Source organism: Astatotilapia calliptera, chromosome 17 (genome assembly GCF_900246225.1).
Source record: "Astatotilapia calliptera chromosome 17, fAstCal1.2, whole genome shotgun sequence".
NCBI lineage: Eukaryota > Metazoa > Chordata > Actinopteri > Cichliformes > Cichlidae > Astatotilapia > Astatotilapia calliptera.
Window position 1 is genome coordinate 30842051 of NC_039318.1, and position 18409 is coordinate 30860459.

The 18409-nt window shown below is 38.6% G+C and overlaps 1 protein-coding gene across 3 annotated transcripts in view; it reads right to left on the reverse strand.

Moving 5' to 3' along the window:
- atxn7l1 (ataxin 7-like 1) overlaps positions 1-15844 on the reverse strand; it is a 28076-nt gene extending 12232 nt beyond the window's left edge. Inside the window, exons 1-3 of one of the 3 annotated variants that reach the window (XM_026146834.1) lie at positions 15648-15844; positions 15109-15183; positions 6082-6186 (exon numbers count right to left, since the gene is read on the reverse strand). In XM_026146834.1, the coding sequence (XP_026002619.1) occupies positions 6082-6186; positions 15109-15183; positions 15648-15744 (277 nt within the window). In that variant the 5' untranslated portion in view covers positions 15745-15844. Of the gene's footprint in view, positions 1-8; positions 118-6081; positions 6187-15108; positions 15184-15647 lie in introns of those variants that run through there. The other 2 variants (XM_026146836.1, XM_026146835.1) reach the window with 2 other exon arrangements.
- Between the last annotated feature and the right edge of the window lie 2565 nt (positions 15845-18409).

Here is an 18409-nt window from a genome sequence, read left to right on the forward strand (position 1 = left end):
ACACTTACGGTTTTTGCTATGCATGTCTTTGTGGGATCAGGGTGGGTGGGGGAGTGGGGGTGTGTGGTCCAGGACTGTCTCTGTGTCTGTCTCACAGGGAAACTATATCCCAGCTACCTGAATGAAAACAGAGGATTGAATATATCGTGAGCACTGAGCACAAGGCAGGGAAAAGACAGAAACAGTAAAACGGCGCTTTGGATAGCTAGTAGAGTATACAAATTAGGTGGAATGCCATCCTCTTTTTCTGTTTCCCTTAAGGCACGTCACTTCTACAAGTGAGCTAACTAAAGTTAACCAACATCTGCAAGACTTCGCTCAAAGATAAGCTGGAGAAAAGCTGATGTTAATTTTGGGATGACAATAGTTTGAGATCCCATCACTGGCAGGCTTTACTGTGACTTGACTCATTACCTTCTGCTTATCAAAAATGAACACTAGCATTGTTAAATAGCTGAAACTATACCTGTTCATACGCATTTGCAAACACTACTGTGCAGAGGCACGGATGTGGAGGCAAATATAAAGTTTTCAAAAGTCAGGCATCCGCGAAATATTTTATCATTACTTTGTGAGAGCATAATTTGCATGTGTGGGTGTGTGTGCGTGTGGCAGGTGTGTAAATAAACCAGTGGAGGCAGACCTCCACAGAGGCAGCTGTCTTCAGAGTACTAGGATCAAAGTCCAGCGACACATTCACAGGTATGCACCTACAACAGTGCAAACTTTGCACATTAAATCTCTCATTATTTTACATTATATTAAGTAGTTAACTCCACTGTACGGTTCGATGAGGCTGCGCTGCAGAAATAGATGGGAAAAAATTGTGTCTAATTCAGGGTTACTCTCCGATTTAGGCATTGTATTATTTTCCCAGGAATGAAAAAGGTAAAAGAAATCTGAAGAAATATGATATCAGATTTCTTGTGATTATTCAGCCAAGCCACACACCCCCAATACTCTGTGATTCGACTGGTTTATACGATGTGTATACTATATTTTATTTGCTTTATTATACAAATAGCTTTTGCTCATGATAAGACAACAAAATAACCTGATATAGAACTTAAAAATAATTCTTAACAAAATGTTGCAAGACTTTTAAAATCTTTTATAGCTGTATGTGACATAATGATCAACTTTTCCCTCCCCAGAACAGCCTCATATATATATTTTATATCTTATATATCAGAACTCATCCAGGGAGTAAGGAGTCAGTTAGGAGTTAATAACACTAAGTTACCGTACAATACATGGGTGAGTGCTCAGGCAAGGTCACTAAGGCACTCGACCACAAGGGCACCCTCCCTACTACACTCTCAACCTGCTGGTTGTTATGGCAATGCAGAGAGCCCCAACAGCTGCTGATAGGCTCTTGACTCATCCTGTGGGAGGAGCCAGCTGATGATGAGGAAATACAAGTTCTCAGAGCTCAGCTGGGTTTGTTTACACTGACAGAGGAGCAGGGAATAGAAGTAGAGAGAGGAATGGCATGAGAAAAATCTGAAATACAGATGAAGATTCTCAGAGTGTGCTGGAGTCAAAGGCAGTGGACTTGGAATTTTAAAAAGAGCAAGTTGTTTGGGATAAACAGTGAATTTTAAAAAAGGCATTATGGATGTATACAGAGCATGTTTCCAAAAATACCCCTACTGAAGAAGTTCCCAGGAATACGGACAGACTGACATACTGAAGAAACACTTCCTTTTTTTTTTTTTAAAGGATATTTTTAAAATATTTCATCTACCAGAGGCTGAACTTGCATGGTTTCAAACATATCACAATCACAAGCAGTAAGCATGATGGATACAAAGTTATATTGCATCAGAGAGTGGTAACAGCAGCTCAAAGTTATGGGTTGTCATAGTAATACACAAGAAAAGAGCAGTGAGAAAGACTGAGTGTCACAGCAAGTGATGGAAAGATTTCTTATTGTCGATGCTGATCTGAACCCTAAACAGAGTCTGAAAAAAACAACGAAACAACAACGACAACAACAAAAATAGACTGATGCCTAACCTGGGAGGAAAAAAAATATCACTGTGGAACAAATATTCTGGTGAACATGCCACAGCTGAACATTTTTTCAGCACACGATCAAGTGTCTGTCTTCAAAGATGGACAAACAAGTGTTTTGTATATTTAACATATGCCAAGTTTTACCTCTAGATTAAAAATTTAAATCAGTCCTGTAGTTTATCTGCCTCCTGGACAGACACACCAAGCCCGTTCTCACATTGACTCCTGACATTACAAACAGAAGCTTTTACAAATGAGACAGCCACATCCTCTATGTTTAACAGGAAGAGAAAAATGGAGCATGATTTTCTGCAGTTCCAAAGCTTAGATTGCACTGCTGGTTTTCAAAGAATGATTTAAGTTAGCTATCATAATGTTGCGCTACTTGTCTCATTAGATTTTTTTAAGTTCATTTTATACTTTAAACTTCTACTTCTTATTGTAGCGAAGCAGCATTAAAGTACCTTAACTGCTACACTAAGTACTGCAGCCAGTTAGACACTCATGTACATTTTTTATTCTGTAAATATAAAAAATATTGGGAGCCACTTCTCTCTTGCATTAAGAGGTAAGTCAATTGCGCACTAATGGGCCCTTCAGCTATGGGGGGGGTTATCACTTTCTGTATCTACAGATATGTATATAGAAAAACTCTTCACTGTTGAGAAAAGTCTCTGTTAGCATCTGAGATGATGTTAAAAAATATATCAAAGCCATGTCCTTCTCTTCTCTAAAGTGCAGACAAAAAAAAAAATTTAAATGTGAAGACACTTCCTCAGATGTACACTATCAGTTGGCATTTTAATTGGCCCATACCTCAGCTAACAGCATGCATACAGCCAAGCCACAATAACAATACCACAACTGTGGCGTGAACGAAACTCAACAGAAAATCTGTGGTTAAGGGCAAAACTTTCCAACATCAGCCAAATAACATGTGCGCCACAGCCCGAGAATGCACATTTTAACAACAACAACGTCAAACACAGAAGCGGCCAAAACACTTGTTAAAGGTAGAAATGGTTGTGATCTGCTGCTCAATTAATTCCCCACTACAGAGAAAAGTTGGAAAGCAAGTAAAGCAACCAACAGAAACAACATGAACCTTTTCATCATGCACTCAACTCACTCAGACACACAAAAGCACACACAGCAGGGCACAAGCAGGAGCAAGGTTAGAATACAGACGCTCAGAAGAGTGAAGAGAGGAAACGGTAGGAAATGAGCATTAAAAGAAATATCTGAACATACTGTGGAGACCTGATTTATTTAGGGACGTGGCTTCAAAAGCACAGCTCATTTGTTACTAAAGTAGTTGTGACTCTTGCATTTTGTAGTTTCGAATGCTTTTCAAGACTCAGAGGTGCAAATTAAATGCTGTTAGAAACACTATACAACTATAATTACCATAATATAGTCATCAATCAGCTAATGATAGTGGCATTACTGGCAGGGCATACCAGAGACAACAAATAATCTAGCCCAGACTTACTTCCTGTTCCACGTGGAGGTTATTGCTTAGAGCCAAACTATGAATGCAGATAAACAATCAGATAACGCCATTATTTTCCCACCCATGTGTTTCCTTTTTGCTGTTCACGTGCACTTTTATCGGCACATGATCAAAGATAATCAAGTGTCGTTGCCAAAATATCGTCTATTGCCCACAGACACTGTAGAGATAACATTTATAAGATTATAAGACTAAAGTTATGAAATCATACTTTTTTCATTGGGAAGGGTTCATATGAACATCGTGATCTGGTTATGAAAAGCTTTAAGATTCACTCACAAGCATTAAATATTGTTTCCTTGCACATTTTTGTCTTTACAAACTCACTGGAGTGAACATGCTGCTAACACTGCCAGAGTAAGGGATTTAGCTGATATCCCACTGGGCCATTTATGCTAAGAATATACATGCTTGCTTTACTCTAAGGAGATTTAAATAAACAAATCCACTAAACAGAGCAAGCCTCTGATGTATAAAAGAAAGTATATGTTAACCTTTTAGCACACAAGACTCTGCATATTTAAATGCATTCAGTGTGCGTTCTAGCTTTAAGTTATCTCTTCAAACACATCAGAAATGAGCAGCAAACTGGGCATGTATAACTAGGAGCCACTGACCCCTGAGGCAGCCAATCCCCTCCTCGTTCTCTGTGCATGAGTGTGTGTGTGCACGTGCATGCATTTCGGTTTATGTAAGGCCTTAGTGCCGTTTTGATATACAGGTCAAGCATGAAAGTTAATCCCACGATGGATACACACAAAATCAAATACAAGGCAACTGCGATGACTAAAAAAGATACTACTACAGGGTCAAAACATTTAAAGCAGAATCCCCGGCAGGGAACAATGGCACTGTGCTTGTGAGGATGCTGCAGTGACATGATTAGGATCTACAACAATGGGAGGAAATGCATAAAATATCATAAGAATATCCTGACAGCGTGAGCTCCTAGAGGCAATCTACTCAACAGAGGTCAGGAAGAGGATTTTTCATGCCATGACACACAGCGGTTGTGTATATAAAGCTTATTTAGGTATGCAGCAAGCGACTCAACTACAGTAACTGAACTGGAAGACTTAGTTTTAGTTTTGCAGTGACCTATAAAAGTACATGATGAAATCCACACTGAATTCCTCAAAAACCAGAGTCTCCAACTAGTCAGTATGTGAACTGCCCTGCTGGTCTGCTTGGTGCCTGACTATTATGGTATTGTGGCCTGGAGGATCACTTTGTTTTATAGGGGAGCTCTCAGGAGATTCCCACTCTCGACTGTGTGTTGTGTTTTTGTGTGTGCACGAGTGTGCTTCAGACCTGTTGTCACCCGACCGTGTGTGTGTCAGCAAGTAGAAATGCTGCCAATGAGAGAGAGGAGGGGGCCTGCAGGGGGCAGGAGCAGGGACAAAACAACACTGGCTGCCAGGAGTCTGTGAGAGAGTGTGTGCATGTGTGTCTCACAATACCACTGACCTCTTTCTGCTGAGAACCAGAAAGTGAGAATGCGTGTGTGCATGAAACTTCACAGGCCTCTCTACTCATAGGAAGAAATAAGTGTGTTAGTGTATGTGTGTGTATATTAAGTGTGACCATGCCCCCCCCCACACACACACTTTCCGCACAAACAGAAAGCTCAGGCTAGAAGGAAGCAGCAGCTCACGGGCAGATGTGAGCGAGCTCAGTAGAGCCACAATCAAAAACAAACAAGAGGTAGTTGGACATTGTGAGGGGCCAATGAGGTCTGAACAAACAAGAATGTTTTAAAAAAAATAGACTAACAATTATTTTCAATTTGTTAGTTTCAACAGTTAATTTACTATGCAAATTCCTGTCAGTGTTCTGCTACTGGAAACTGAATTACCCGGAGGAACCTACTGGGGGATTAATAAAGTTCTATCTATCTATCTAATTTAATAAATATAACAACAACTGAGCAACTTTGTGAGCTACTCTCATTGGGCTGCAGTCTCCATAGCGACCACATGCTATGGTCGCATGCTTCCTGCCTGTGCAAGAAGCATATGCAGCTTAGCACAGTATATACGTCATGTTGCTATGATACATATGATGTATGCATCATGGTCTGGATCCAGACACTCACTTCATGTAAGATATGGAGGTATTTTTGAGCCTCATGTAGTCTTGAAGTACTATTGTTTTAACAGTGGAGATGTCCATTAAATCTTTTGTGCATGTGCCTATTGTTTTAGATAAAAATGCATATACACAGTTTCTGTAAATAATTTAGTGTATCATAGCTTTGATCCATCTGCTGAGTGTTAGAGGGCAAAACTGTATGATGTCTATTTGCACAGAGGGAAAGTAGCAGGGAGGTCATGTTTGAAAGTGCCTTGCAGGGATTCACAGAATTTACTTATTGATCTAAACCGCTCTGTGTGCGTGTCCATGTATGCATACGTTTGTTTCGGGCTTCTTGTGGGACAACACCATACTCCCAAGCGTGTGCGTGCAACTTAGTCAAGTGTATGATTATGCCCTGAAGTTTTATGTCCGTGTAGTTTGCCTTAAGGGGTTTGTGTATGTGTGTGGCTTACCATAGTGTGTGAGAATGCCCTGAGGAGTGACCACCTTACTGCAGACATGGCAGACAACAAGAGAAAAATCCTCCAGTGCTGGGCACTGGCTGTAGACAAGCATCTCTGAAAGAGACAGGAAAAGTAGGTGCCACAATTATAGAATGACAGAAGCAGGCAGAGGGAACAGACACATAGACAGCAACTGAATATGACATATTTTGGCAGAACAGGGATGTATATAAAAATAATAAACATAAAGTCAGGATTGTTACACGCAGGATATTTAGAGACACTTGAGCTGAACAATCACTTGTCATCAGCTTCATCTTAACAGAAACCTCAAACACAAACCTCCCATTGCCTGGCACATTCCAATCCAATGGAAAGAGTAGAAGTCTCATGCCTTCTACAGGTCAGTCATCATGACTATTGGCTAATAATGGGAATACCTTTACAATTTATATTAAATAGTAAAAATAAATAAATAAATAAATAAATAAATCACAATTTCAAAAGCCACAAGACAAAAAGGAACAAATCTTTACAATTTATTTTATTTTATTTGTTAGGAAAAAAACCCTAGTTTGATTAATTAAATGTGAAATGTTTATGTACACATTTAGTGATATTGTGTTTAATATCATCTTTAGACTTCAATACTATATGAGGCTTTAAAATATGCATCTTCGGACCAAATACTAATTATCTAATTTTTACTACCAAAACCAACAATCTACCACAGGCACATGGATAATTAGTGTCTTTTCTAATTACTACACAGACAGACCTTCAAACACACTAGCTAGAACAAAACACTGTAGGTTACACCCCACCCCCTCAGGGAAAGTTGAAGATTAAATTAAATATTGAGAATCCCTCTCCCCCATATATGTCCAATGGAAAACATCTATTATCTCTTCTGGCTAAGCTTTGAGAAGCTAATCTATCTGTACCTAAAAAAAGCTCCGCTGTCAGAAATCAGAGCTTTTTATTAGCAAGGGGCTTAAGCCAGAATCACTCAGCAGAGGTTGGATGTATGTATGTGCATGTGTGTGTTTGTGTAAGGTTGCAAAGGAAAAAATAAATAAATAAAAAAAATTATATATATATATATATATATATATATATATATATATATATATATATATATATATATATACACACACACCGGTATTTATTTTTTAAAAGTGGGGGTGTCTGACAGTGAGTGTCGTCAAGATCTTACATTGCTAGCAAGTTTGTTGTCATCTAGAAAAGCACAGACAGGATGTCATGCTTAATACTAGGGGTGGGTTTTGATGATTGATTTATCGATTAAAATCGATTCTCGCTTGGATAACGTGATATCGATTCATTAAAATCCTGAATCGATTTTTAAATATAAATTTATTTTGCCCGAAATGCCAGAATCTCAGGTTAGACCTCACAAAATTTCAACAACCACCAAACAGCTAAAACAGTCAATGAGAGCAGGTACACGGATTCTGCACAAAGACGTAAACACAAAGCGCGGACCCGCCGAAACATCAGAATCAGTGAGATGTCGCCTTTCTCACCCGACGGCACGGACACGAGCTGAGAGCCGACAGCTCGCTGATTCTGAAGCTGCAGGTTTTATCTCTCTCCAAACAATATTGACTAAACCAGCAGCAAAAGAAGCAGCAAACTACGCTTCACATAAACATCGTCATGAATTCCCTCTTACCTTTGCTGTTTTGCTGCCACCACGATAAAAATCACACTACATGCACAGCTCTCTCTCTCGCTCTCTCTCAGTGTACTTCAAGAACAGTTTCCCGTCTAATAATCTTTTTTCTGCATTATTTGCTTGCTTGTTACGCACAACTCCGTTCTTACAGCGCTGTCGGACGCTGTTTTTTTCCTTTTACTTGCTTCCGAAAAGAAAGCCTCATGTCTGCCGTTCAATACGCTACTGAACAAGTTTAAACTTTTTAAAATTATGCAAAATTGCAAAACGCTTAGCTATGTCTGTAATAAAACCTCTGTAACGTTGCTCTGCTTCACTTCAGCAGCATCAGGTAATGTTCATATGTTCATTAATAGTTTTCTTTCGTTTTCGATCTACTACAGAATATTTTTATAAAATCGCAGGCCAGGAAAATCACCTTCATGTTTTTCTGTGTTTTATCCTCAGCTACTTTGACACAAAGGCATCTGCTGTGATGCTTACACCTTTGATAATGTGTCAGCTTTCTTTTTATAGATATAAAAATATAGAAATGTACTGATGCATGATCTGAATTATAATATTTCTGACTGTCTGAGGCAAAATTTCCCCGATTCAAATTGAATCGAATCAAATCGAATCGAATCAAATTGAATCGTGGACCGAATCGATTCTAGAAATGAGTGACGATACCCAGCCCTACTTAATACATATCAGAGTCTGTGTGTGTGTGTGTGTGTGTGCGAGAGATGTATAAAAGACAAGGTTATTTAAGGTCACGGAAGGCCATATTATACACTATATGTTATGTGCAGGTGGTGCATGTGGGTTTCATTGCTGGCTAGTGTCACATTCTTCCTCGCCCTGAATGTTGCAATTATATTATTATGTTAAACATATACATGCATTTTTGCTTAAAGAGTCTCTGATGAACTTTGTTACTACCAGATGACACGTACAGGCTATGCTAACCACAGGCCTCTAGCAGGCCTGTGCTTCCTTTAACCGGTTTGCACTTGTTTGGTTTCAGAATCGTGCCAGTCGTTTTAAGATAAGATAAGATAAAGTCCCACACGTGAGACATTTTTTGGTCACGGCAGAAAGTACAAGTTAAGAGCAGTAAAAATTAAAGAAAAAAGAAAAAAAAAACAATAGAATAGAATAAGACAAGATAGAATAAAATACTATATAAAATAGAATAAAATACTTTGTTATATTGGGAAATTGCACTTGATACTATTACACATCAGGGAGACAGGGAAAGTTATCACTGTGTAGATATGTCTGTGAAGGTTCATTGTGTAGAGTTTGTGTTTAGAACCTACTGTCGCTCACTTAAGACTATACTTTTAAGCACAGACTCGCACACAAAGGAGGAGCTTATGTTTAATTCAGCAAGACAAAACCTCAAGAGACAAATGAGCTGGGGCTAATGGTGGTTCAAACATGGAACGCACATTACAGAACTAATGGGCCAGGCTAGTCTTTGTTGGATACAGGCTATATGCTACAGTTGATAAGAAAAAATAATTCAACTCTGCAGCCTAAAAATTAGAGCTTGAAGCAGTACTCACTTTATTTTAAATGTTAGCAGCAGCAAAAATCTTTGTACACAGTGCACAAATCCCCTGGCACTATTGTATATAATCACTCCTATACCGATACCAATGCAGATGTTTGAATACCCAATACTGATAACCAATATATTTTTTTATTTATTCTTATTGTTATTTATACCCTGCTTTAGCTCTCCAACACACAATGCTTGAACATTTATCCCACAGATAATTAATGCAAATTACATCTAGGACACATATATTACTGACTAATGCGAAACCTTTGTGACCTTTCCAGTTTGGCTTATCTATTTGTGGTTAAGTCAGTTCGCAAATGATGTGGTGTCTTTATTTCTGAGGTGAAACGCCAGTAAATGTGAAAAAAGTTACACGGGGCCCAGACTCATGTTGCTCAGTAATACACAGCAAAACAAAAGCATGGCTATTGCTATTAGGTCTGAGACTGAAAAATACTATGCTCAGAAATGAACTCCCCAGAACATGTCAGCCAAGCCTCATTTAAAAACTTGTTTGACGCTAATAAAAACAATTTAGTTCCATTACCGAAGCCCAAAAAAACTAAAAAGATTTTTAGAGTCACTTTTGGCTTGAGTATGACTTTTCATTCTGTCATTTGTGGTGCAGAACACGTCACTCTGGTGACTGACGGTGCCTCTGTGCATTTGCATAAAAGGTCATTACTCAATAGGTTAACATACAACATACTGAGGCTGTCATTAAGTGATTACTTCAGAGTAATCACTTAATGCTTGAAATGCTTAATAGTCACTGGGAAGCATATTTGGTGATAAAGCAGAATGAAAGCTAGGATATTGTACTATTAAGCAAATAAAACTGACCATAAATTCCAAGCAATGTCTATTCAATCTGATGAGCACTGCAATGGAAAACAGCTCCACATCTTTTGCTCAACAGTTGCAGTAAAGTAGTCGGCAGATGCTTTGAACAAGCCCATCTGGAAGAGGAGAATATTTCCCACACACAAATCGAACCATTGCTCTTGGATTTAGGCCACAATTCAAACTCTCTTCTTCTAATGTTTGACAAACAAAGAACTCCATTTCATTCACCAACAAATAAATTATACTGTTTGCTTTTTCAAAGAATTGCTTGATTGATACCACAGTATGTTAACAGGCCAGCGGTTCTGTGTGGAAAAGCAACCTTTAAATAATGTGAGTGCTGTCAACACATTGATACGAGGTAAAAATGTAATATAAGCAACTGAAGTGAACCGTTTTTTGTTTACAAGTTGATCAGCACAGTTCGTGTCTTTCCTGTGATCGTTTTCGGAGGAAATGAGCACACGCTCTCATTATTAGGAAACTTTTGCCAAGACAACGTAAAACTATGACTCGATTTTTGTTTTCTGGCATTTCGCAAATTCCAATGTATAGAGCAACATCAAAAAACAGAGCACTTTAAAAAAAGAAAACAACAACAAAAAGGAAGTAATTCCCTCTGCAACTGCCAAGTCAAATGCAAACTAAGTGCATATTTCTTCAGTCTGAATTATGTCTGTGTGAGTGTGTGCCAACTGCCACAGTCTGCCAAATGACTGACAGGCCAAAAAAGCAGACTCCAAAAACATCACTCAGTAGTGAATGAGTATGTTTCGCGCAACTGAAGTGATCCATCATTAGTCAGTGATCAGTAAAGCTAATCAGTTTACTATTGCAAAATGAGTGTATGGAAAGAATCCTACACAATATTCATTTAAAAAAATCAAAAACAAAACAAAAGTGGTTACTAAGGAAGGGTTGGTTGACTAACAAAGTATTAAGGCAACTGTAACAAGCAGCAACTCTGCTCTGTGGATAAATCAATTAACTTATCTCTGGATCGCGTTTCCATTTTGCACCATTACCATTCCAGAGGCGGCAATGTGCGAGATTGACAAATTCAGCTTAAGTTGTTCTGTGAACAGCCTCACCAGATAATTATTGCTCCGGCACCAAAAGCTCTGATAGTATAAACAAACTGACTAGCGTTGGCAGGCAGCTAATGTTGCAGAACTTAGTCTGCACACACGCACACCCGTACAGCCAAATTCACCTCTTTTAAAAATGTCCCAGATACAAAGTTCAACATGCTGGTTAAACATTTGATTGGTGCCAACAATAAAACTGTAAAGACATAATGTCACGAAAAGTGTTTACAAATGAGCTGTGGAAAGGTTAAGTAGTAGTTTTAAACATTTTATGATTGCAACGCTACTGAAAGCCACTTCTACCTAACGGTACAGTTTAATTCAGACCATTCCTTTCGAAATTATGTGAACATTAAAAAAGTCTGGTTTAATGTAAGAGTAGGGTTGATGGTTTTACTAGAAAATCAATGTTGCCAGAGTGTATTTACAATTTACCATCCAGACTAAAACTTTAACATTTTCTAATAAAGAACAGAGGAATCAAAGTTTTTCACTTGTTTCTTTTGTGCTTACAGACTTTCATTTTGATGATGCTTCTAATCCATGGTGTTTTTTAAAGGTTATATCTCAATCTCAAGGTTAATTTTTATAGTTAATGATTTATTTTCACAGTTTTCCTCTGAAATTATTAAAACCTTTATTTCTGGTTAAATATAGACTTTTTAATATTTTTGTCTTTATAAATAACATTTGCAAGCATATTTGAGCATACATCGTGTCTGTGCAATCCGGGTATGACAGGATAATAGTCCAAGGAGCTATCATTCAGTTTTCCAAAACTTTTACCACTCAACTAGCTTATACCCTACTTCTATGGCCTTATCAAACCATTTCGCACAAACTAACAACTTCCTGTCTCGGTTTCACAGCCAGTGCTCTTTTAAGGTAAATAAAGGTTCCCTTAAAGGGAATATGTAGTTTCCAGGCACCTCTTTAGTGTGCCTGGCACCAAGTAACCATTTCCTTCAACCATCTGCACTTGGGCTGAGACCTGCTGGCATCCCCAGTTCAGATGAAGCCATAAAACTGGCAGCTAAGTATCGAAGTCTCTTACTATAATACACAAAATCTCTCTGTCTGGTTTTTGTCTGCAAGACACATATCCAAGAATTGATCAACCCAGCTTTTTAATACAAGTACATCCCAGGCCTGAAACTTCTCATCTATATTAGACAATATGGCGTCATCACGATCCTAAAATGACCTATTTGTAGTGTTTATGCACTTATAAGACCTTGTAATACTATCATAACAGTAACATCTAATTCAGCAAATATTGATTATTTTTTATTGTTAGCTTTACAGTATCAGTATTACTATACATCATTAGGCATGACAGCTTCTGAAGTAAAAGTTACAATAAAAGTTACATAAATAAAAACAAATGAATTTATGGTAAAAGGGATTCTAAGGCATGAGAGTCAGTCTAGCCCACAAAAATTAAAAATAAATAAATAAATAAAGTAAATTTAAAAAAGAGACCTTTTTAACCAATATTTCATTATATGCTTTTTTCTCAGGCTCATGTTATTGACATTTATTACTAAAAATTAAACAATGGAAATATAAAGCCATAATGAAAAAGGACAAGCAGACCAAATAACGCAGTAGTGTGGGTATGTACTAGTTTATTTCTTTAGTCTCACTGCTTGGTAGGTTTTGTTTGCTTCACAAGTGACCCCTTCGCCCATTTATTAACCTCTTTGCAGGTGTTTAGAAACTGAGTGACTGGACTGAGTTTCTCTTGTACAAAAAGTTTTTTGTTTCCGTTTTATGAACTAAATTCAGAAATTCCTGCACGGCTGTCAGAAACTCCAGCGGCACACTTCGACATGACTCATGGCACACCACTGACCCTTGCAACAGCACATCTGGAAACAACTGTTCTTAAACTGTGACTTACCAAACTTAACTTAAAAGTTTCAAACATCAGAGGAAGCGCCACAGACAATGCACAGTATTTTATCATAGCTTATACAATATCATAAGTCACCCTGTAGGTGAGAATGCTGCAAACAGTGTTCCCATTCCAGGTAGGTTTGGTGAGGGACAATTGTTAAAGCATGCTTACAGAGATGCTAAATCATAATACAGTGTAATCAATCATTTTTTATAGCAATGAATACAGTCAAAGAACACCTACATTCACTAAATTGTCACCCAAAGCATTGCCATAATAATGTCATGTTTTAGGCGAATCCCATTTCGAATAAAGTGAGTAGTAAACTGCTATTTCAAGATGAAGGACAGCAGAGGCTGCTGGACTAATAAAACTAAGCTGATTTTGGTTGGCATTAACTCCACTGCACACAGGGAGTGAAAGAGAGACAAAAGAGACAACCATAATGACCTGCACCACACATCAGTCACTGCCAAACTGGCCTCCGTATTTAGAAATGTGCACACATGCAGATGAAGTCAAGTGGGTTAACACATAATATATGAGTCAATGATGAATCACTTAGTAGTTGATGCAAATTCACAAATAAAACATTAAAGCAATGTTTCCCTGTGTTTGTGAGGCTCGTGAGACTTGTGAGGCTCGTGAGCGTGTGTCTGCATATCACTCTCAGCAGCACTCAGTGTCATGTTGCCAACAGACCAGCAATTCTGGAAACACCGCTCTAGTCTGGCTCTGAGAGAGGGGAAGAGGAGGCATGTGAGAGTGTGTTTGATAGAGTGTGTGTGTGTGTGTGTGTGTGTGTGTGTGTGTGTGTGTGTGTGTGTGTGTGTGTGTGTGTGTGTGTGGGAGGGGGCTTTTGGTATTTGACCAGTGAGACTGAGAAGAGTTTCCCCGGCTCTGCATGCGCGTCAGTGTGCTCCTACGAGGGCTACAGCACGCTTAACCTCTCAGGGATGACTCAACTGTGTTAGTGTGCAGCGCGTGCTCCCATGGGTATTTATACATGGTGAGGTGTGAAGGAAGCCCTTTGGCTCTGTCCCTAAGGAGGGTAGCAGGGAGGCACATACTGCCTGCTCAGGGGCACGCTCTTCACATGCACAAAACCGACGGCTGCACACAAGCTAAACCAATCTAACAGATTATGAGTCACTGATTGAAACCATCACCCTCCAACACATAGATACAAATACAACAAATAATAGCCCATCACATTCAAGCATAGTTGTTTGCTGTTGATGGTTTAGGCAGTGTAAATATGTGACACAGGAAGCAAAAAATATTGATCCTATAATTTGCTATAGCTTTGCCAAGACTCTATAGATCACTTAGCAGTTTTTCAATTATATACCTTCCATAATGTTTCAATTAAAAGCTCTACAAAGACATCATCAATGCAGTCTCTTCTTTTGCCTTGTTTGGGGTAAGAATATCTGATGATGGAAGATCCAGAACAACATAGTAGATTCCATTTAATTCCCTACTTTAATGATTTCACAATTTTAGTCTATTTCAAAGTTAGAAATCGAACAAATGTGTTTATGGCTTCTCAAATCTGCAGATTTAAGCCTTTTCTTGTATTATATGCAAGTAAACAAGACTCCCCTTGCTTCTAAACTATATGTCAGTTTCAGTTAAATATCTAAATATATCTTCTTGGTCTCTAATAAATTTGTGTCGGTATTTTTTCACAATTCGAACCTTTTATTTTGAAGCGATTAATCGATCAAAGTAGAGAAAAAAATCATTTTCAGTCCCAGATTACTGTAAAACACACCTGCAATCAGAAAAACACACACACGACCTGTAAATATAAAGTACAGCAGCAGCCATGCAAGATAAATAAGATTTCTGAGAGAAGTGGTCAAAGATGGCACCATTAATGCTCCACAGCATGTGCAACAAAACAATAACAAACAACCACCGTATCTAGTAGTCTAACTTCCCTTACCTTCTCTGCGGAGCTTCACGGCTTCACCAAGGCAGTAAAGCTCTTTCTCGCTGTTATCCAAGGACGGGTCTGCGTCTGAACAAACAAAACAAGCACTTAGAAACACGCAGGGGCTTTCAGGAAACTTTGGGGGGCCCATGCGTGGAGCCCTACTGCCGCTCCTCCTGCTCCGGGGCTGGCTACCACCAGAGGATAGCATTAGCTTGCTAGCGCCTACGCTGGCTTCCTAAATCAAGTGGAGCTGTCAAAGCTAACAAACTTACAGCTGGACAGTTGGGGGATAGCATTACTGCACGCGACAACGACACAAACTCCGAGCGGTAACCGATAGCTTTGCTCGCGCGCATTTGTGCACGACTGTTAAAGCAACACATCAATATTGCATTTCGTAGTAATATTATGACAGTTACTTTGCTGCGCTCTGACAGACACCCTGCATGGTGGAGGAGCTTACTCAACTCAATCACAGACAGTTGGACCACGCACTTCCCGACAGTTTGTCCGCAAAAATAACAACGCTACCCGTCGTGCGAACTTACAGTCAACAAAACGTAATTTAGCCGCACTGACGAAGGAAGACCAAGGCTCGCAAAGGAATGTATCCGGACTTGGTATTTGGCGATCCAGTGTCGCCATTGCTCTTCCTTCTTGTTGCTTTGCTGAGAGCCGTTTTTTCTGCCTCTCCTTCGCACGCAGCAGGCGAAAAACGAAAGAACGAGATATGCTGACGTCGTTCTCGTCAGGCTTCGGCGTTGTCCGGCAACTATCGGCGGGGGCGGTTGAGGGGCTGAAAGACAGGTACAGTATGGTTATTCACCAGTTCAAAAGTTCAGCATAGTTCAGGTAAAGCCAAAAACCCATCATCACCATTTCCATAATTTAAATATTACACTAGGCTTCGTTATAAATAAATAAATGCCTTTTTTTAAAGTATTTTTGCAATAGCATGTTTTAGTAATATTTGCCCTTCAAAAAGCTAAGAAAAACTATCTTCATGGGGGGAAAATATTAGAAATTACCTCGATGTATTCAGCCAATACTGCTAAATTTAAAAATCTATATTTTTAAAGTCCATCTGTCTCTCTACAGTGTTGTGAAAAGTACTCATTATGTCTGAGGTTGTCACGTTTACATGTTTCAGACAATCAAACTAAGTTAATATCAGACAATTTTTGAATATTGATATCATTTATTACAGCAGAAAAGCTATATACACAATTATTATTCAACAATTAGAAATAGACTGGGCAAAAATGACATCATGGGAGAGTTCCAAGGAGAAAACAACTGCTGAGCAAGAAGAACACAAAAAACTCTTGATAATCCCCAAGACAGCATTTCATAAAAATAACATCTCACCAAAAGGCAAAAATGGTGTTGGCAGTGTGATGGAAGTTTTTGGAGTCAAAAGTCGATTAAAATGCAGATATAAATGCTTTTCTGTGACCTTAAACAAGCTGTCCAAGTCTCATTGGCAGTTATCACAAATACTTGACTGGAGTACTTGCTGCCATGGGTGGCACAACCAGTTATTAGGTTTATGGGCCAATTACGTTTTCACTCAGGGCCTAGTAGGTTTGGATTAAAAGCTGCAAACTAAAATTAAATTAAAAGCTGAATTTTACTCAGGTTATCTTTGTCTAATATTACGATGATGTCTGGGGAAAGATCCTTGGTCTTAGTTTATTGGAGGGACAGCTCAGGTTGAGTGGTTTGGGGACAAAGTTAGGGAGGCAAGTTGAAATGGTTTGGAGATGTCGAGAGGAGGGGTGGTGGATATATTCATATATTCAGCCAAGGATGTTGAATATGGAGCTGAAAGGCAGATGGAAAAGAGGAAGACCTCAGAAAAGATTCATGCGAGAAGAGGATGCTAGGGATAGGGCCAGATGGAGGAAGATGATCTGCTGCTATGGTGAACCCTGAAGTGAGCAACCAAAAGAAGAAGAAATCTTTTTATGTTTTATCTCCATTCATTATTTATCCTCATCTTCTCTGAAACACAGTGAACATGTCAGGAACCTTGGCATTATTTCTGGACATTGAATTCAGTTTTGACGATCATATCAATAGGATTGCTACAACTAATGTCTATCACTTAAAATCTATATCTATGGTTAAAAAATTCTTACCTCAAACTGACTCTGAGAAATTGCTTTCATATCAAGCAGGTTCAATTATTGTAATGCTCTCTCCAAATCATTCATAGGATGATTTCAGCTCATTCAAAATGAAAAATGTGACTACACTACCCAGTAATCAAGTTACATCATTTATTCCAGTTCAATATAGAGTTACCTTTGAAATCCTTTGATTAGTTCACAAAGCTCTCAATGCTTTCACCCTCAATTATATACCCGAACACTAATAGCTCAATACAATAGGCTTGTGCAGGTTGAGCTCATGGCATTACAATGACCTCTTGTGGTTAAAAAGAGAAGCTGCATTCACTGTGCAAAGAAGTACCAAACAATCGACTGGTGTACTTTTAAAACATTAATAATATCTTCTGAAGTAAATCATGTTTTTACTTATAAATGATTTTGGATGATCTCAGAGATGAGGTGCTCTTTGTGAGTTTATTTTAAGGTGTGTGTATATATATATATATATATATATATATATATATATATATATATATATATATATATATATATATATACACACACACATTTTTTGCCAAAGAAAAATAAATCACGATTGTGTCCCTTTTCTCACAATATGTTTGTCGTTTCCAGTATGACAGCGATGATTAGGGATTAAGTACTCTCTGTTACATACACTTCCACTCCCACTTGATTGCAAATCGGTCTTGTGTTCTGAAACCTGAACAGAACAAATGGATTCAGATCACACACAACATACAGTCATCTTTTTAGGCAAATCAGAGGGGGCGTGAGAAAGACAGAGAATGGCGGAGATTACAAGGAAATGACAGCTCAGAAATGAGGGCAAGGAAATTGACTTGATTAGTTTACGCTGATGTGTCAATCAGATGAGATACAGACACAAGCACCGAGTCTGTGCATTCTTACATTATAATCTGTGCTTAAACACAATCCTTCCTGTCTTGCTTCCTGACACACACACACAAAAGATGACTCAGTCACAGTGTTGTGTTTATTTCCCCACATCGAGGTCCAACGGCCGATCAGAAGGTCACAGGACAATATAGGAAACACAGAGTGCTATTTTTACACTCAGCAGAGGACACGCTACTGGTTTTGTGTTACATGCTACTGGTTTTGTGGGGGGGGGGTTTCTTATATAACAAAAACTTTAGTGACACAAAAGTGAAATA